The sequence below is a fragment of the Protomyctophum parallelum genome, assembly GCF_964188405.1.
Source record: "Protomyctophum parallelum genome assembly, chromosome: 18".
NCBI classification, from domain to species: Eukaryota; Metazoa; Chordata; class Actinopteri; order Myctophiformes; family Myctophidae; genus Protomyctophum; species Protomyctophum parallelum.
The window spans coordinates 17,961,957-17,982,818 of NC_139716.1; the positions used below are offsets into that span (position 1 = coordinate 17,961,957).

General features: G+C 44.8%; 2 protein-coding genes across 2 annotated transcripts in view; one reads left to right on the top strand and one right to left on the bottom strand.

The window, feature by feature from the left end:
* Nucleotides 1-2,711: 2,711 nt before the first annotated feature.
* LOC310875913 (general transcription factor IIF subunit 1-like) lies at nt 2,712-4,226 on the bottom strand (the record flags this gene model as incomplete). Its single annotated transcript, XM_083789346.1, has 1 exon — nt 2,712-4,226. The coding sequence occupies one exon, from the start codon at nt 4,224-4,226 to the stop codon at nt 2,712-2,714; it is 1,515 nt and encodes a 504-aa protein (XP_083645472.1).
* Nucleotides 4,227-5,675: 1,449 nt separating this feature from the next.
* The window catches only part of dennd4c (DENN/MADD domain containing 4C), a 70,124-nt gene continuing 54,937 nt past the window's right edge, over nt 5,676-20,862 (top strand). Inside the window, exon 1 of the mRNA XM_083788347.1 lies at nt 5,676-5,951. The gene's annotated coding sequence lies outside the window, so the exon portion shown is untranslated. The remainder of the gene's footprint in view (nt 5,952-20,862) is intronic.

Below are 20,862 nucleotides of genomic sequence, written 5' to 3' on the forward strand. Positions count from 1 at the left end.
AGCAAGACCATCTTCAGATGAGCCTCAGCCTGGAGGATCGGGAATGGAGCAAGCACGTTCAATGGACAGATTTGTCACAAGTAGTCAAACAGGGATTGCCCTAATGTCACAGGAGAAATTCAACAAACTAACGGTTAGATTTGTTGTGCAAGGAGTGCATCCATTTAGTATTGTTGAGAGACCAGACTTTAAAGATTACATTAATGAGCTGGTACCTGGAAGGCAGCTGCTGTCAAGAAAGACCCTGGTGAGGAGGGTGGAAGATGACTCTGGGCATATGAAGAAAAACCTATGCACTACTCTCTCCAAGCAAGATTATGTAGCTACCACGACAGACGCATGGTCAACAAATAACAGGAGCTATCTGGGGGTCACTGTCCATTGGATAGACCAAGAGACACTCCAGATCCAGTCTGCAGCGCTTGCTTGCCGTAGATTAATAGGTAGACATACATTTGATGTATTAGCTGGTTTGCTGGAGGACATCAACAGTGGTGTCCCATCCAGTGCCGCATGTGAGCGGCTTTTCAGTGTTGGCAAGGACATTTTCACTCCCAAACGCAACCGCTTATCCGATAAGAACTTTGAGAGACTGCTCATGTGTCGCGTCAACAAGCGGTTCTGCCCTGGCATATAAAAGAATATAGGCCCAACTTTCTTTTACAGTTAAGTTACAGTTTAGGTAACTTGTGTTAAGTTAAGATTTATCATTTATGTATAGGTGTGGGCGTGTGGCTATCAAGAGACCATTATTATTTTTACAGTTAAGATGTGTTAACATTGACGATCAAATGCCTTTTATTTGTGTAAGTCTCTAAGTCTTTTTTTTTTTTTTTTTTTAATAAAACTCAGTTGAGAGGCATATTTCAGCTGGCATCGTGGCATGTGACTTTTTTGTAGGATATTATATTTTGTTTCATATACACGCATGTACATTCTCAATTTAACGCTGAAAAATAAAAAGTAGCTGAGCTACTTTGAGCTACTTTTTCCATGTAACTGTAGCTTTACAAGCTACATCTCTCCAGGGGTAGCTATGTAGCTTGATCAAGCTACTGCCATGCCGAGCTACTTGTAGCTTTACAAGCTACGCTTTCAAAGTAACTTGCCCAACACTGATCAATTGTCAACGGTATTTAATGTTTGTGTTTGTGTAATGTGTTGCAGACATTTTGTGGGGACAAAAGCTGTATATAGGAGAGGCTAGCACCCCTCAAAAATCACACCCATGTGAAGTGAGGGGCGCTCTTATCATCGTACATCATCATGACGTAACGTCACATGTGGATTTTCTCAGACACTTAGAAATTATCCATTCATTGTCAATGGGAATTTAATTTGTGTTAGGAAAATAATCTACACTATAGCTGAGTATAGCTATAAAAGCAATAATCCCTTCCCTTCAATAATCCCTTCTAAAGCGTTTCCACAAAAAACAATAAAAATATAGCTGCAAGCAGCAATAGCGCAGGGGCAAGCGATAAAAGCAATAATCCCTTGTGTTATTAAAATTATGTTCATAATATAGAGAGGCGTGACGTCATCCCCAGACGTAACACTCATGTCTTCCAAATTAGAGCAGAACAGGGGTTCAGTCAATGCTGTACTCCCACAGCCAACCATACATTAGCAGGGTCCAGACTCTTCTGTGCAAATGCGAAGAAGTGCGATTTCAAGGGCGAGTGGTTAACCAGCCTATGAAAATCCCGGGAGTGGATAGAGTGGATCACATAATTCATACAATCGTTTTCTTCTTCGAGTCCGTAGCAATCTCAGATGTCGTTCTGCCAATATCGGGGGACAGGCCACAGCTGATGGGGTGGGTTCTGACAGGTCTTCTGGACTGCACCGGGGGGGCGTCGGCACATTCCAGTAGGTCGGACATTGTCTGTACTGATCCACAGCTGCAGGTGTCTTCTGTTGTGTAGTTCCAGATTTCCATCAGTGCTTTGCACCTCCCCTGTTCCACACGCAGTCTATTGAGTGACTTCCAGGTTGTCCAGCCAAGGTCGTGGCCACTAGCGAGGCTTTCTGTTGGTGTTATTCCTCTGTCCAGCCATTCAAAAGCGCACGTGTCGCTTTGCCATTCATCCTGCCAGATGTTGGCCCTTGCTGCATGTTTGGTTGTCTGGAACCGGCTCTGGATGGGCTCAAATTTTCCAGCAGTGACATGTGATTCATAGCCTATATGAAATAAAATGGGAGGTCATGAACGTCATGCACCTACAACTCCATATGTGGCACAAAAGGGGCATTATATACAGCGGTGAGAGTATGTGAGGGCCATGTAGCAAACTATTGTCCTATACCGAATGCAGTGTCAAGTGCTACACTTTTCCACTTTCTTTCTGTCCATTGCTGCACAACAGCTATAACTATTGTTATTGTCACTTTTATTCCCATTATTCCGCCCAGCGCCCCCCTTTGTGAGTCATGTGGGTCAACCAATATGAAGACAGAGGGAGGGGTGTTACATCTCATCCGCACGATGCCAGAATGCAGTTGGCGAGCTACCAAAGCCTGCACTGTTTCTTCAAGAGCAGTACTTTCTAGTTATGTATTATTGTTGTTGCACTACATCCTTCGTCAAGTCAGTCATCCCTTCTAGATCCAGAGCACTGTTATCCAGCAGAAGACACGTTCTTTCAGCTCACACTCATTATTCCTTTCCTCCTTACCGGTCTACACCCCCTTCCATACTTCCCCCCATATCATTCTTTGAGGTATAAGAGCATTTTGTCATTGACATTCTTGCGCTCAGGGTTGAGGCGCTTAAGGATCTGTAATAGAACGTTGACCGTCTGCTCGTTGCTTAGGCCTGTGCGCTTAGTTTGGAACTTCTTCAGCAGGTCTTTGGTGGTCATAGGCTTGCGGATCAGGTATCGGCGCACGGCATCCTCCGTCAGCTGCGTATCACCGGAGCTAGGGGTTGATTTGCCAGGCTGGGGCACCGTGCCCTTACCGAAGGCAGCAGGACTTTGACAGTTGGGTTCCATCCTTTGCTTTTTGGCGAGCGGTGTGTCAGTGACAACACCCTGAAGCTGGACTTGCTCCAATTTGCCGGCTATGACGGCAGAGTCCATGGATGATGTCCCGGGGCGACTGGCAGTCAGAGCGCTGCCTCTGCGCTTGGGAGGCAGGAGCTTCTTCACCAGGAAGAGAGCAGAGGCCGCCCATCCTTCGATGTCACTGTCATCAGAGCTGTCCAACATTGGACAATGGACTGGAGTCTTCTTTCCCTCCTCTTCCTCCTCCTCCTCTTTCCCTTCCTCTTCATTCTCCTCCTCACGCTCTTCTTCGCTCTCTGAAGTCTCGTCGATTCCTCTGGGGACGTCCTCTCCTTTATCGGGTTTCCCCTTCTCTGGCTCCTCGTCTGAACTGTCCGACATGTAGTCGACCTCCAGGCCCTCGTAGTCTCCGTCGTCGCTGTCTTCCTTGGCCTCGTTGTCGCTCCCCTTACTCTTCTTACTGACCTTCCCTTTGCCCATCTTCGCTTTCTTCACCTTGGACTTGCCCTCTTCTCCCATGCCACCGTCGCTGTCACTGTAGGTTGGTTCCAGGCTCCCGCCGTTCCCGTGGTAGTCCAGAAAATCTCCGCCGCCGGCCTTCTTCTTGTTGTTGGCCTTTTCGTCATCTTCTTCCTCATCGTCACCACAGCCCTTCTCCCGCAGGCGCCGCTGCAGCATGATGTTGAAGTGGTCCATCACCTTGTTCCTCCTTCCCCACTCCTCCTCGGCCTCCTCCGCTGTGAGCGTGCGGTGTTTGGCCAGCGGTGCGAAGTTGTACCAGCCGTGGAGGGGGAAGGCCTCGAAAGCCCCGTCGGGACACTGCTGCGTGAATACATAGTAGCAGGTGTTCTCTGTCACGCCACTCTTCTTTTGACCTTTGAACTTCTTGCCGGCTTTCCCGTTGACCCTGAGGATCCAGGGCTGGTCCTCCGCCTTGAACTCGCGTGCCACCACGCCATACTTCTTCCGACGTGACTCCTGCCACTGCTGCTTCTTTCCGAACTCGCTTGCTGCTGCGCCTTCACTACCATCCTCTTCGCCGTACATCCGTCGAGCACTCATGTCTCGCTCCATGCGAGCCCGTGTCCAGGTGGAACAGTTGACGTGGTCGCCCATGTTGAACGCCATGATATTATACTTCTTTGTGGTGTTCTTGGGGACCCGCACAGTGTATTCAATAGCTGAGGAACTGCTACACCCACTCCCCATTGACATCATGGCTGGATGTTTATCTGTGCTCACGCTAAACAGCTGTAGGCGTGATTGAAAGACAAAACTTCCTTTTTTGATAGTTATCCTATTATGATTTTTTCTTTAGTTTTTTTTCTCTATTTACAGTATAAGAAAATGTAACTGCAGATTGTTGGGGTTTTACAGAGAATAATTTCACCCACTTCTTTTATACACCTGACAATTTGTGACGTGACGGGTAACTTAAAGTTGAGCTGTTTCCACACAACAGCTACAACACGCATCCGGATGAACCGTTTGAATCTATTCCACTGTGCGACCACTTATATTGGTATACGGCACAAACATCACGCAATGTTGGGCCAATCAGGGAAGACAGCGTCATGTGGTAGGTTGCCATGGTTTTAGGGAGATTATGGTAAGCTTGACCTCATGCAGCAGACTGACCTCCAAGCTGAGCACTTCTTTTCACCTGAAAGGGGAGAGTTTCTCCGGCTGGACGTAGCGCGTGGAAGGAACACGTTATTCCGACCAGTTCCTTTCCCCTCCATCAGGCGCCCCGGCTGGCCAGGGGGAGGTAGTTTAGAGACCAGGATTACTGCATGTTTTTGTGAGGGTACCCTAGGGGACACGGGGAGAACATACATGCAAACTCCACACAAAAAGGCGTAAACACAAACACTGAAGATGAAGGTGAGGACGCACATTTTCATTGGCCGGAATGAGATGCTGTAGCCTACTATTATTATGATGTTTGATGATAAGAGCGCCCCTCACTTCACACAGGTGTGATTTTGGAGTGGTGTAGCCACTCCATTGCCTAGCAGTGTGTCCCCCTGCCTGGCTGACTGGGTCCGTCCGAGGTCACAAGTGTCACTGTTGCGCAGCCTAACACACACACACACACACACGCACGCACGCACGCACGCACGCACGCACACACACACACACACGCACGCACGCACGCACGCATGCACACACCCACGCACGCACGCACGCGCGCGCACACACACACACACACACACACACACACACACACACACACACACACACACACACACACACACACACACACACACACACACACACACACACACAGGCACAGCACCGCTCAGTTCACGGAACTTCACGTGTTGGTGTGATTATAATTATTATTGTTTGCACAAATTGTTCTAGTAAGGCAAATTTAGGGTATTAGCAGTGAGCAGATTAGGGTAGATTTTTTATCCTGGCTAGTAGACCTAATGTCCTGTCAGAATCAGTTGAGAAACAAAATAATCCAATTTTGTCCAACCTGAGAGGAATTTTTAGCTTTATTTACTGGACTAAAGGCCTGTGTGTGATTTCTGCAACAGCCTCCACCAGGGGGCGTCAGAGAATAAAGAACAGCGTCTGTGTGTGTGCTCTGGGCGGACCCATTCTGCCTCAGTCAAGCTGCCGTGGCTGGAAAAAAAACGCAAGAAAGAAAGACTGAACTAAAAGCATCAGGGCTCCAAACACACAAACATGGCGTCGTCGGTCTCTACTGGAAACTTCAGATGAGAGTGTAAAAAGAAACAAGTGGGTAACAAAGTTTCCAGGGAACATCAGAGGAGGAAGACCACATGTCTGCAAGGTTTTGCCCAGCTTGTATTGATATTTGTGATTCTCTTGGATAGAGAGCAACGGGATATATCATCATCAAGGGGACAAAAACAGCAAGTTCAGTTGCATACATGTCAACATTGGCTCTCGCCGCGGTGTAAACAGCTGGTAAGTGCTCGCTAGTTCGTAATTTGTTGACGAGAACAAAATTGAGTTTGTTGTTGACACTGTTTAGCAGCTAATACCTTGATTTTTCTCAAGTTGTTTGACTTTTGATCGAAGTGTTTCACTTGATCTTCGACTCTGCCGATTATAGTCAAATTTCCATTTGCTTTGCGTTGCGTTATTGGCAACTTGCTGATTATGTTTACTGTTGTGTTACTATAAGAGCTATTACAATGATACGTTGACTATGGCGAGGAGGAAATCTACTATGCTATATAAGTAACTAAGGTCACAATAAACGCGGTCTTCTGGTGAGAGAAACGTGACCTAGTTATTTTATTGGCTGCATGCAACAGTTGGGGAATATAATACTTCCCCCGCCCATAGACACTAGGCTGTGCTGATAAGAAGGGTTCGGCTCTCCTGTGTGCTTCACAAACATTTACAGGTGTCTTTTCGTCCATTGAATTATGTTGGCATCTTGCAATGTTTGGCCTTAACCCCAAATACTGCTCTCTCTGCCTTTAGAATATTACTCGGAGAGGGAAACAGTTTTTTCAGCCTGCACACAAATACTACGGTACTTAATTGTGTTGTTGTTTACTAAATTATGGATAGAATGAAAATGCAGGCCTGCTTAGTTATTAGCCAGGCTTACTTTGTACACGTATATAAGCGAATAATAATGTATTTTCTCGTTTTCTGCCATGTCGCTTGAAGTCAAGCAACACTGGGAGGCTTGGCAGGCTGCATGATTGACTTCCGTGTCTCTGCACTGCTAAAGATTGTAGCTTGGCTTTTATTTCATTCACTGACTGACTACTGCTGACTAGTGCCTTGTCTGCATTTATTATATATGACCCACAAAGGAAGGACAGGAATGATGCAGCTTGTGGTGGAAAGTAACTTAAGTACATTTACTTAAGTACTGTACTTAAGTACAGTTTTGAGTTATTTGTACTTTACTTGAGAATTTCCAGTAGTTTTACTTCTACTCCACAGTGGAGTTAAATATTGTTCGTTCCTTTATGCCACATTTATTTGAAAACTTTACTTACTAGTTACTTTGTAGATTTGTAGATTATTATTATTATTACAAAACATACAGTAACCACTTCAGCCCTATACATATTTCGGCCATTTGCAAATAGTCAATCTACAAGCTCACAATGCTGCCATGCATTGTGAACCTTGCTATTTTCAAAATATTTGTACACATTCTAAAACTTGAAATGAGACATTCTGCATAATACTATGCCAGTACTTTTGGCACTTTAAGTAGGATATATTTTGAATTCCGGACTTTTATACTGGCAACAGAGTATTTCTATATATTATAGTATTGATACTTTTACTTAAGTAAAACATATTTGAGCACTTCATCCACCGCTGCTGTGTAATATAGCATTGCACGCACTGTCTGCAGTGCCAACTAGATGCTGTTCAGTGTGCTCACATATCTACGCCTCAGCATTTGACTGGTTGCCAGCCACCAGGTAGTTTTAAGGACAGCGCATGCAGGGCAGGGGCCATTCATTCACACCATTATACCAGCTTTCCTTCCATCGCAGCGTTGTGATGCATGGCATCGCTGTGGTGGTGCCTGTGCCAGCATGTATGTTTTTCCTTTTTTTGCATTGATTGGCACAAGGCCCAGCAAGGCCAAGAGCTTCCTTACAGATAGGGGCAGCAACTGAAGGGTATAAAGGGGTGAGTCACGAGTGACTCGATTATAAAACTAAAATAATCGATAATAGTCAATGTAATAAAATAATCAATTCACAATTCAGCCCAATTATGGGCATGTCATTAGAGGCAAAGTTTAAAAGAAAGAAATAAAAAAAGATGCGTACAAAGTACAAAATTAAGTGGTTAATCGAATCCTTCATTTTGTTATGTACTACAAAAGAAACATTTCTCGACTATTGAATGATTGCTAAGAAAATAAGAGTATCAGACACTTGTCATGAACAGCCAGAAGTGTAGGCTACTGCAAAAAGCCAGGTCTTTTACCTGCCTTCTTAGCGCGTCAATTGCCCTGTAGTAAAATGTCTTGACCTTCACGTGGTTAGAAAAAGGGAGTGGAGTGGATTAACCCTCCACTTGGCGTGTGTACTCGACATGGCGTAAAGTGGGTCACAGCAGCAGCAGCACTGTGCCTTTGTGTACATTGAACTCACACTTTGTCACCACCACCACCACCAGCAGCAGTCTCCGGAGGTTTCTCATCAGGTGACCCTGGAAATAAGGAAGTGGATTGGCCAAGGGGAGGAGGAGCAACAACAGGCGTTTTGAAGGACTCAGCACAGGTTGCCTAGGAGAAAGTCACATAGTATTATGGGTGTTTCTGAGAAAAGGCCCAATAGTTCACACAAAGGGACTGTATAGGAAGGGCATTTCCCACGAACACGAAGTGTCCATCTCTTGGGGGAACTGGCCATTAGGAACATACAGTATGTGTGTGTGTGTGTGTGTGTGCGCGCGCGTGTGCCAGAGTGGAGCACGTCTCCTATGTCTGCTTTTTTTATATTCACATCAGCCCTGAAGGCAGTGTTGATTTTGACAGCAAATTCTGATTATAGTTTTAGTCATAGTTTTCATTTTGTCACCTTGAATGTTTTAGTCTACTAAATTAGTCGACTAAATCTAGAAGTTGATTTAGTCGACTAAAATGTGTTTTGGCGGGCCTTGATGCCATATAGTAATGACTGATTTTACACTTGCTGAAAATAGCCGATCTACAAGCTCACAACACGTCACGCCTCGACACATTGTGAGCTTGTAGATCTGCTATTTTTTATTAATCTAAACCCCTTACCCCTAAACTTCTTGGCCTTTTTTACTATCCTGAAAAGCATTTTTGAGTAGTTCAAATTAGCGATGCACTGAAGGGGAAATCCTTGGCCGAAACCGAATACTGAATATAGGAAACAGTTGGCCGAAAACAGAATACCGAATAGCCGAATATGATTAATATTATATATATTATATATATATATATTTTTTGGCCTACCATTGCTGTCATGACCCGACCGTACCTTAAAGCTACCTGATTATGGCAAAAATGTACTTAAAATAATCACTATGTGGCTTTTTGATCATGTCATCACAACTAAACATTAGCTTATGTAGGTAACCCCGTGTTTTTACTATTCAGTGATATTTTCTCTGCCTATTCGGGCCGAAACCGAATAGGCCGAAAATTTATTTCTTCGGCCGAATATTTTCTGCGGCCGAATATTCGGTGCATCGCTAGTTCAAATAGCCGATCTACAGGCTCACAGCGCGTCGATCGGCTAGTTGAACAATTTTTATGTTTTTCAAAATAGTTAAATAAAGGCAAAGAAGTTTAGGGATAAGAGGTTTAGCACTGATGACAATAGGGCCCTAACACTAACAGTTCACAAAACGAACAACTCCGGTGCATTTAGATATCCTCGAGTGTATTTGGATATCGTCGCTAATCACTGTCAAGTGGAATGTGAAACTCTCGGATGTCCTAAATAAAGAACCTGTGTGCCAATGGATCCAATCTAGTTATGATTTAGTCACAACACTCTTGTTAGTACTTCTTGTTTCACGTTCACTGGTTCACATTCACAAAGTTTCTAAATTATCACAATGACGCCGTACAGAGATATGGTGCATTTATTTAGATACTAGACCTGTACGTGCCCGTCGGCCACCGGCCTACTTGGGAACGATGCAACTTGGGAACCTAATGCCTGTCATCATAGCACCCGTTTTAACCATGTGTCAGTGTCCATTTTGTGCCCATACTGTATATGGAGATCTCTGTACTATGCATTAGCCTACCCGTTGTCAGTTTGTCACTTGTCATAGTACCCATTTTAACTTATAACATTATAACCGTACACACACACACACACACACACACACACAGAGAGAGAGACAGACGTGGTGCATTTATAGTTAGACTAGACCTGTACGTGCTACTTGAGAACGATGCAACTTGGGAACCTAATAATACCTGATGTCATAGCCCCCGTTTTAACTTATCTGTCTGTGTCCCACATGGAGACCTCTGTATCTGACGAGTGGACTGGTTAAGTAATCAATTGGCAGGTGTGTGGGGTTGCCATGGCAATCAATTGGCTGAGGCAGAGGCTGGGAATTGCACAGGTGAGGACTTGTGCTCATTAGGCCCACTGGCAGAGCCTTTTGTGGTTGTTCTGGACAACCATGGGTCCGACCGACTCGATACCAGGCACTGCACTCCCTGTGGGGGTGTGGCACGCGTGTGGTTCTCGAGTTACGTGCATTACAACTGGACAGACAGACAGACGTGGCGCATTTTTAGTTAGATATACTAGACCGGTGCCCGGCTGTAGAGCACTGAGTCTGTAACAATGGAAGTTCCTGCACTCCCTCACTCCCTGTGGTGGTGTGTTGTGTGTCGAATTTGAAGTCGGTGCATGGGGACGAACGGTTCTCGAGTTACGTGGATTACAGACGTACGTACGTGTACACACAGAGACTTGGTGCATTTATAGATATAGAATAGATAGAGCGAGAGAGAGACAGACATCAGGGATGACAGGCAGTAAAGGTCATGAGTTGAACTTGAGGCCTATAAGGTTACAAGAGCGTGGTGTGTGTGTCCTACAACCGCTGCAAGGAGGCTGCCCAACACATTTGAATTGACCACTGTGCTTTACCTATGGCCGAGCTACACCAGGCTTTACACACACACACACACACACACACACACACACACACACACACACACACACACACACACACACACACACACACACACACACACACTTTTAGATCCAGTCCTATTTTAAAGTCTGCGTATGCAGTGCTCACATATCCGTATTATGTGCACATGGGCTTGGTGAATCATTTCAATCCTGCATAGGTCTGGGCAATTAACTGAACACACATTGAAACTGATATTTAGAACAAATTACCAATTTCTTTTTTTTTTGTGGCTTTCGCCTTTTTATTTAATATTTTTTATAGAGGGACAGACAGTCAGTAGGCTGACAGGAGATGGGGGAGAGAGATGCAGTAAAGGCCATCGCGATCGTGAGTCGAACCCGCGGCACACTGCCAGACTTGGACTACCGGCCAAGGTGCCTGGACCGCTGAGCCACGGCCCAGGCCGCAAATTACCAATTTAATATTCCACATTGCGGTGCGTTTTACAGAACTTGTACAGCAGCACGACGCCGCTTTGCGGGGAAGTATAAAATAACGTATAATCAATGTTCCATGTATATGCCGGTCGATTTATTGACGAACGAAACGAACGTCTCGATTATTCGATGAATGCAATAAAAGAAGCCAATAGAATGATCGTTAAGGAAGATATAATCATTGGTCACAGCCGTGAAACCAAATCCTTTAACCTTTAAGACCCTTCCCGTGGTGTTCGACCAGGTCACAATCGTGTGCTCTGGACTCGGCTAGTTATAAGCGAGGGCAGTGAGTTTGCAGAGTGGAAAGAATGCTCCCTGTCTGTCGGGCCGTCACGCTTCAGGGAGGGAGCCAGTCTTGTGACGTCGGGCTTCTAGCCTCACACCCCTTCACTGTTACCGTGTCCTCCTGCCGCAGTCATTAAACATAGGGATCTTTACGGAGGCCGATTTGTTTTGTTTTGTTTTGTTTTGAGAGGATTAAACGACAATAATTTGACCATATTCATACGACATTCATGCGACATAGACCTATTAACTGCTCTCTCTCTCTCTCTCTCTCTCTGTCTCTGTCTCTCTCTCTGTCTCTTCCTCACTCTCAACACCGTGGCTGTTTACCAGGCCTTAACCCATTCTGGGCGGGAAGCCGGGAACCCCTGTTGGTGTTTTAAGCATTATTGTATGCTCCTACATTTTAGCTCCTACACCTACAAGCTCCTATGAGTATTTTTGAAAAATCGTGAAAATGTGTCGCAAATCTTTGAATATATTCTTTCAGAGCGAACGTTTTTAACGCAAATCTTTGCTTCTGGTGGGGGGGTCCCTGGAACAGCATGTTTTCAAATCGGGGTCGGCTGCCAAATACACATAATTCTGGGGTCCTTGACATGAAATATTGAGCACCACTGATATAGAAACATAGGTATTTCAGAAAATGTCATGATTTAGATTTTAGAAGACATTTTTTCATTTTCGACGTCGGGACAAAATGGGTTAAGGAAAGCATGTCTGCTGCTGGCTGTTCAGGCAGAACATCAAGCGCATAACGCAGAAGGTTAGGACCCGAGGTTGGGAATTAAATTATCACAGATAAATCTGGATTTCTGCTGAAGGGTTTCCGTTGTTGCCAACGACGGGACTGATTCCTGTTGTATATTTAAAAAAAGCCCTTAGTCTCTGCTGCATACATTGTGAAATGTGAATGCATCCGATTCCTTTCTTTTGAAAGTGTGTTACTCACACACCTGGTGATCACACACCTGGTGCAAGCCCCTCCTATGCCCAGCTTTGAGGGGTTGCGTCACGTGAATACAAACATTGATCACCCCATAGCGATGATTTGATTGGCTGAGCGAAGTACATATTGAGGATAAAACTGAGGCCAGAAAAGTGAAGACGCCTAAAGTGATTGGCCGAAATGACATTTGCGATGATTTGATTGGCTGAGCACGGAATGTGATGTATGAACAGCGGAGACCGCCCCTCACATCACACGAGTGTTTTTTGTATCCGTTTATCCGTTTTTGTTGTTGTTGTTGTTGTTATTCTTTTTTTTAACATAGTTGAACTTGACTGATAATCAGCCAGGCCTGTAGTAGCCATGAAGAGTAGCCATGTACCGTAGATGAAGAGGGAAAATATTTCCCTCTCTGTCATTTTTTTTTTAGTTTTCCACCATAGTGCAACCGGATTTGTCGAGCGTCTACACACAAACACAATTAAGGTCCTTTCTCGGCCCCACCTCTCCCCCCGCAGCACCAGGAGGAGGTGGCCTTGCTGGGCTGCGTTCACAAATTCAAGACACCTGTCTTGCGTTTGTCTTGTGTCTGTGTTTAATGGCCACTCCAATGCATTCCATATGGTTTGACCAAACATTTTGTTTGACGGGGGGGAGGCGGACAGAACACATCCATCAAAGCTAGATGTCAGACACAAGGCAAGTGTCTTGAATGCAGCCCAGTAAGGTCATATGTCGACCCCGCTTGCTCACCTCTGCCCCACCCCCTCCTGGTGCTGCGGCCATTCTCAGTAGCGAATGTTGGGCGGGAGGTGTAGGACGAAGGCTCTACGTCCTCCCGGTGGTGGCTCCTCACTGGCTGGCGAGTCTGTTTGGATACAGCAGTGACAACAACATAAATGTTGTTGTGTGGTTATATTATATCAACTGGCATAACGACTAAATTGGGGAGAAAAAGAGAGAAGGAAAAAGAAAGTTCAGTCAGCCTCTCACTTAAGATGTTATCTCCTTATAACGAGTGCCTCAAGGAGCTGCGACATGCTCAGGCTCCTCTGAAGTGCAATGTAAAGAGGCGCAGACGGCATGGAAATGAGCCAGGAGGCGTGTGTGTGTGTGTGTGTGTGTGTGTGTGTGTATGTGTATGTGTGTGTGTGTGTGTGTGTGTGTGTGTGCAGCTTTTTATTTCATATGAACATGTGCTGTTTGCTTAGTTAAGGCGTTCTTGGGATGTGACGATGTTGTGTATCGGTATAGCACATAATTATGTTCTGGTGGTGATTATTATAATGTAGGCTAATTAAACAAGTTCTGAGATAACCAATGTGTTGTTTACTGTTGATTTTCCGGCGTTGTCCTCATGCCATGGAGGAGAAAGTTGTTGGTATAAGCTTATCACACAGGACAAAAGCATTACGTGTGGTGTGGTCTTTGTCAGCGCGCAAGAACAGGTGTCATTTTGTTAATAATTATCGTCTGACCCTCTCCTGCTTCCCCTTTGAAGAACATTATAAAGAATAACACATCCTGTTTTGTTGGCACACAGTTTGATCATTGGCTTTGGCCGGTACAATTAAACCCACGATAACAGCCTGTGTCCAGACTTAGGAAACAGAGTTTTGGTTTATAGCCAAATAAATTCCTTTCACAAAAAAAAAAAAAAAAAAACAAAAAAGCTTGTGTAATAAAGTAGTAAGCCTTGCTGAGCCACGCGGCCCTACTTTTTTAAATAAACCTTAAATGTATGTGTTTTCCCAATTTACTTTAGCCTGGCTCCAGCCATGAATTGCTAGCCACACTCATTAAAATAAATTATGTTCTGGTGACTATGGGGCGGTGTTGTTTCGGTCGAATAAATGCTTGCAGTAGCTGATTAGCCATCACCGCCCTCACTCGATGACATCAAGCAACAAACATGGCGGCCCCCACTGTGGTAACTTGCTACCATACCAAGCTGGCTATTAAATCCCCCTGTGATAAATAGTTTCTTTACAGAAACGACAGGTTAATTAGAAACATCACCATCCGACATATTTTACCTTTTTTGTTTACACGCTAGTAGCGCTCGTTGACTGTTTTGTTTGGTTAGCAACCAGGTTAGCCATAGCCACATGATTGACAACGATGTCATCTGCTTTCCTACTATTTTGATTGGTTGGTGTGAACCAATCACTGAAGACTGCCGCTTTGGCAACGGCCATCCAAGGACTGTCTAAAGAGGACGAGACGCGAAGAGAAGACCGTGCGGGCGACGCCATGTTGCTCCATGGTGCTCCATGGAAGGAAAGAAACATGCGCAGTTGAGACCAGGAAGTTGTACATGCACAAATTTGGGCATGTACAACTTCCTGGTCTCAACTGTGCATGTTTCTTTCCTTCCATGGAGCAACATGGCATCGCCCGTACGGTCTTCGCGTCTCGTCCTCTTTAGACAGTCCTTGCGGCCATCCCGGAAGCTTTTGTCGTGGGGAGGTCTGAATAATGAAGTGAAACCAAATGAAAGTTCAGGCTGACTGTCGGGTTGAATTGACTTTGTCAACCTGATGACTGACGGATCCTAAACGGAAACAGAATCTGCTCATTGCCTCATTATTGAGCAGATGGCGGCTTGACGTGTCATCGTCACGGTCAAAGTAAAATAAGTAGCTTCGTCTAATGTTTGGTTTATGTGTAGTGTTGTAATGGATTCTGTTGTAACCTGTATAGAAGACTGATATGATAATGCATTGCAGACAGGCTTATGTTAACTCATTTAGACCTGAGGACGATTCTACAAATGCCTTCTAAATCATGACCGTTTTCTGAAAAACCTCATGTTTCTATGTCAGTGGTTCTCAGACATTTTCATGTCAAGGACCCCCACAAATATATGTAATAGGCCCACCGACCCCCATCTGAAAATGTTCCAGGGACCTCCCAGAAGCAAAGATTTGAGTTAAAAACGTTGTATATTCAAAGATATGCACCACATTTTCACGACTTTTCAAAAATAGCAGACCTACAAGCTCGTAGCACATCACTCAGTGGCGCGCTATGAGCTTGTAGATCTGCTATTTTTCAATAGCTAAAGTACCGGTAGAACAGAACGCTTAAAACACCAAAAAGGGATCCTGCCCAGAATGGGTTATGGTAAATGACTGTGCCTCTGAGTCTGCATACTTCCAGTGCAATTATTAGGTTTGAGGAGTGGGATTTTCAACGTTATGTTATGTTATGTTATGTTATGTTCTCATTCTGCTGCCTTTGCATCCACAATGCAAATTATAACACAAAGGCCAGTTGTTTATTTTTTATTTTCTACTACTTTCTAAATACTTTCTCCCTTTCCTTTAATGATTTTCCACATTGTCAACTGAAAGATGATGTCACTAACATGGTTAGCAGTAGCCTACCTATACCAAGGAAGGGCAGTTTGATTTCCCTCAACACACTGTTCAGATGAATTAGCAGAGCAACGTTATTGCTAACCACAGTTTGAAAACCCAGCCACATAAACACACACACACACACACACACACACACACGACACACACGACACACACACAGCCTGCACCATATGAATCCAATCAGACAGAGTCTAACCTAGTTTCACCCCAGCTACTCCAATCCCCATGTTCCACCTCAGAATGAACATGCTCGGTTTTCCTGTGGTTATCGTCGCCTCGTAAAAGGACTAGGTTTCACACTCGACGGCCACGTTGCTGCCACCACCTCACACTTGGCCTGGCCTACACCGTCAGACACACCACACTGTGATGACAGCTGGCCCAGGGGGTCACTTTGCCAGTCAAGGACCCTGATGGCCATGTGAATGAGGAGGCACTTGAACCACATGCCAGTCCTGTGTTTGAACTGCTACTCCATATAGCCGAAGGAAGGCAAGGTACTGATAGCAGTAACCCTCCCTTCTTTTTGTCTACAATGGCTGCCTGGCTGCTGAAACACCCAACATTTTTATTTATTTATTTATTCGGACAAGAGGATTTTTATTTTATTTTTGAGCCGTGCTTAACCTTGTGTGTGCGTGGCGTGCGTGCGTGTCCCTACCATATGTACAGTATGTCTGTTTGAGACGGACAGCTGCACTAACGCTGGGTGACCTACCTTCTGTTGAGCTTGGTTTAACAGGTTTGAACTTGGGAAGTAGAGTTTTCTTGTAACATCAATGTCATTGTTTTATGGTTCAGTATTATGAATGGTTATGGATAAGGATGATACCAAACTCCCTGATAGACACTCCATCAGTTTTAATGTCCATAGTGGTTATCCATCCTTCCTCTTGAAAGTAGAAATGGCTCTTTTAGTGCCCTTCAGCTACGAAGTGCAATTTTGAAATAATTACACATTATCTCAGAGGCACACTAAGTCCTTGATATTGATTTTGTTTGTGTAGGTGAAAAATGAGTGCATACGAATTAACTCCTTTTGGTGTTTTAAGCGGTATGTTATGCTTTAGCTGTTGAGAAATAGCAGATCTACAAGCTCATAGCGTGGCACTCGGTGCCGCGCTATGAGCTTGTAGGTCTGCTATTTTTTCTTGAAAATGTGGCGCAAATCACTGGAACAACGTGCTCAGATTCACTCTGGGTTAAGAGCGTCTGCTAAATGCTTACATTGTAATTGTCATCTTCGTGTAGAGTTAGGACCACTGAGACAGGTTCATTGAACAACAGACACAGCACTGTCTCACGCACACGCTCCGCACCGGCAAACAGGCTCATTCTCACTCACTGTCTCACTCTCCCCCTATCTCATTATTTTTCTTTCTACTCACACACGCGCGCACACACACACACACATGCTCCGCACTGGAGCCAGCATCCAGGCTCTTTTGTGTGAAAGGGGATGAGATCACTGAGGGGTAGACTATGGGGGGGGAGTTAAGAGGGGTGTTGCACAGCACTCTGTATAGTTAAATGGGGAGTCTCTGCTTGTCTCTCTCTCTCTCTCTGTCCCACTCTGCCTAGCTCGCTGAGCTTTCCTTCGAATTGAATTTGGGATCTTTGGGAGACGAACAGGCTAGCCAGGTGACTGTTTATTAGTGTCAGATGAGGCGGGGAGAGTGAATAAACAGCAGTTCTTCTGGCCCACACGCCTATTGGGATCATAGGACCTCCAGAGTTTTATTTATGGCAGCTAAGGAGTTCTTCTCTCCTGCCCTGAAGTGTTGTTGGCCTGGCATGCACAGACAGCCGGCCCTTTGGACAGCATACAAGTTGAGACCAGCGACACAGGCAACAAAACGAAACTCGGCAGTGCTCAGGCGAATCAGAGGCCTGCCCTTGTTTCATAGCTAAAGTGACCAGATGGATTCGAGGGGAAATATAGCTTAGGAGTGAGGAAGCGAAGGAATGGTCTTGCTCTGTTCAAATAGCCAAACTGTATATTTCTCTCTCTCTGCAGTATCAAAGTTTTCTTGATTATTAGCCTATTGATACTATGGGCCACATTAAAGGCCCACTCAGGGATATAAAGTAGATGTAAGCTAAATGGGTACAATATTGGGTTTGATTACCATGTTGTTATTCTCCAGGTGACTGACTCAGGTCCTCTATTGAAGGGCCAGTATTTTGGAGATTTCATAGAGTTGTATTTTCTGTAAACACTGGAGTAAAACAGACCTATATTATTACTTGCGCAAGCAGAGCGTGCAAGTAATGTTTTTTGTCCGGTGCCCCGATGCGTATGTCCCGTGGCAGCGTATGACGTAATGATTCATTTGTGCTTGATTGATATGACATTGGTGTCAGATTACATACATGTATACATAGGGGCATTACCTTTAATCCACCCGACACTGAAACATATCTTTACGTCACCATTGAGAGCCAGTTATACCCTGGCATTGGTACATATCTTCATGTAATAATTAATTTATGCTTGATATGGCATTGGTTTCAGATTACATATACATGTATGTATATTATGTAAGTTGTATAATGTATATATGTATATGTATATAATTTGGAAAGTAGTATACTGTGGTTACTCCTAAATATATTTTTTATCCCACGATTTTGTAACCCATTTTTCACCCCTGTGTCAATCATCTAATGTGATCCTGGGCTCTACACACCCTCCACCAACCTAGTCCCCCATATATGGGGGAATTAAATATTGAAACCAATATTTCACAGAGAGGCTGAGATTTGAAAGTTCGTAGCGGTCGACAGTAGTTGCGCGCTCTGCTCGCGCACTAGTAGGCCGTTTATGACCTACTAGTGTGCAACAAGCAAGTAGGCACTCGACAGAGTGCAGTTCTAGTTTTGATCTGTGATGGGTTAAGAAATATTTTCCTGACCGTCACTTTATAAAAGTGAATCAAGCAGTAAGCATAGAGGTGGTACTGTATTAACATTCAGAATGGAAGGACAGACAGACAGACAGACAGACAGACAGACAGACAAGAGTGCATCATTTGAGTATACGTTCGCACAGAGGGAGCATGACAAGTCAACCCTTCCAGCTAGAATTGTCTGTCTGTCACTGTAGCCTCGCAGTACCCTCCCCCCCCCACCCCCCCCACCACGCTGATTACCACGGTGACCGTACTCCCCGAGAGGCGTCCAACAAAGGGCGTGTGACACCCGATCGCTGGGGGCTCGTTTGGCGCAACACAGGAACAGGTTTTCGAAAAAGGGAAGGGAGGGGTTTGTACGACCTGGACTCACTGGCTGTTGGGTTCAGGTTACAATGTGAGACGATGTGTGTAGTACAATGGAAATTTATTTAATGGAGCAGTTGTGTCCTCCACCCACCCAGAGCCTTGAAACAGTCCGTGGAAGATGTGGGACTAGTAGTACTTGTGCAGTCTCTGGCTTAAGACACAGCATTTTACTCATGCGCATTTCACCAGTTAACCTGAATGCGCTGCTGCATGCTGTTACAGGTCAAGGACAAGAGAGCCAAGATCCTATAATGCCATGTTCACTCCTATATCATGCTTGCTGACTGTCAGGTGGAAACCTAGGGAGGGGGGGGGGGCTGTAAATGCAGGTATTATTTAGTCACAAGCTCTTGTCTTGTTAATACTTGTCATTGGTTCAATATTTATAAAAACCCACGGACACGATTAACCCTTTTCTCTTTCACCGCCATGAAAAAAAAGGTGAAAGCTAAAGGAACCGATCTAAAATCTCAATCTGTATGACGAGGTCCCCATGGCTTCTAGTCTAATCCTCTTATCCTACTCCATTGCCATTCATGGCTGTCATCATGTTTTTGACGGAGCCATGTGTGTGGCTACTGGCTGGGTATGAGCACGAAAATAGCATGGTCGTTTTTCACCACCTAACACACACACAAACGCACATATTAACTGTATATGATTTTGGGTGTGCCTGTACAGTACAGTGACAGTACAGGGTACAGTAGAGGGACCCTCACATGGTAACTCATTTCTCTACCGTTTCGGACGTGGGGTGGCTCGCCGGAACCGGGCCGGCACCCTGGCTGTGGTCCTGTGGATCTGGAACTTCCGGGGTTCCCACATGGAGTTGCACCACTCACTTCACACGGGTGTGATTTTTATTTGCTTGACATTAGGGTGGACTTTAACCCATTTCGACCGAGACCGATTCTACAAAATGTCTTCTAAATCATGACAGTTTTCTGAAAAAAACTATGTTTCTATTGTCAGTGGTTCTGAAACTATTTCATGTCAAGGAGCCCCAGAATTATATGTAATTGGCAGCCGGACCCCCAAAATGTTGTTCGCTGTGAAGGAATATATATTCAAAGATTTGTGCCACATTTTCACGATAACAAAACAAAATAGAAGAGCAACAAGCTTGTAGCGCGGCACTCTGTGCCACGCTACTAGCTTGTAGATCTGCTGTTTTTTCAATAGCCAAAGCATTGCATAATGCTTAAAACACCAAAAGGGGTTTCCGCCCCTAAATGGGTAATACGGCTCTTCCTCCATGACTTTTTACAATAGTGTCTATACATAAAGCACCAGTCTGCAGGTTATACAGGAGGATGAAGGGATAATAATGCATGTACCATAGCGTGAAGATCAATTTCATCAGCTGAAATATCACCACTGGCAGCACCCAGGGGTATTGTTTGGAACTTGGTTGTCATGGCAGTGCTGATGTTTGCCTATCATGCACTCTTCACCACAAAGAGATGTTTGTATGGTAAGGGGGGGGGGGGGGTTCACAAATGGTTCCTGTAGCGAGTATGTGCTCACTGTGCGTATTCTTAAAGGCATAGGGCTCCATTTTCGTCACCGCTAAACCCCTTATCCCTAAACTTATTTGCCTTTTTTTTTTTTTTTTACTATTTTGAAAAACATTTTTGAATAGTTAAAATGGCCAGTCTACAAGCTCACAACGTGGCAATGTAGATTGGCTAGTTGAACTATTCAAAAATGTTTTTCAAAATAGTAAAAAAGTTTAAGAAGTTTAAGGATAAGGGGTTTAGCGGAACGAAAATGGAGCCCATAGTCAGTATGTGTGCACTCATCTGTATTCACGTGCGTGCGTGCGTGCGTGCGTGCGTGCACTGACTT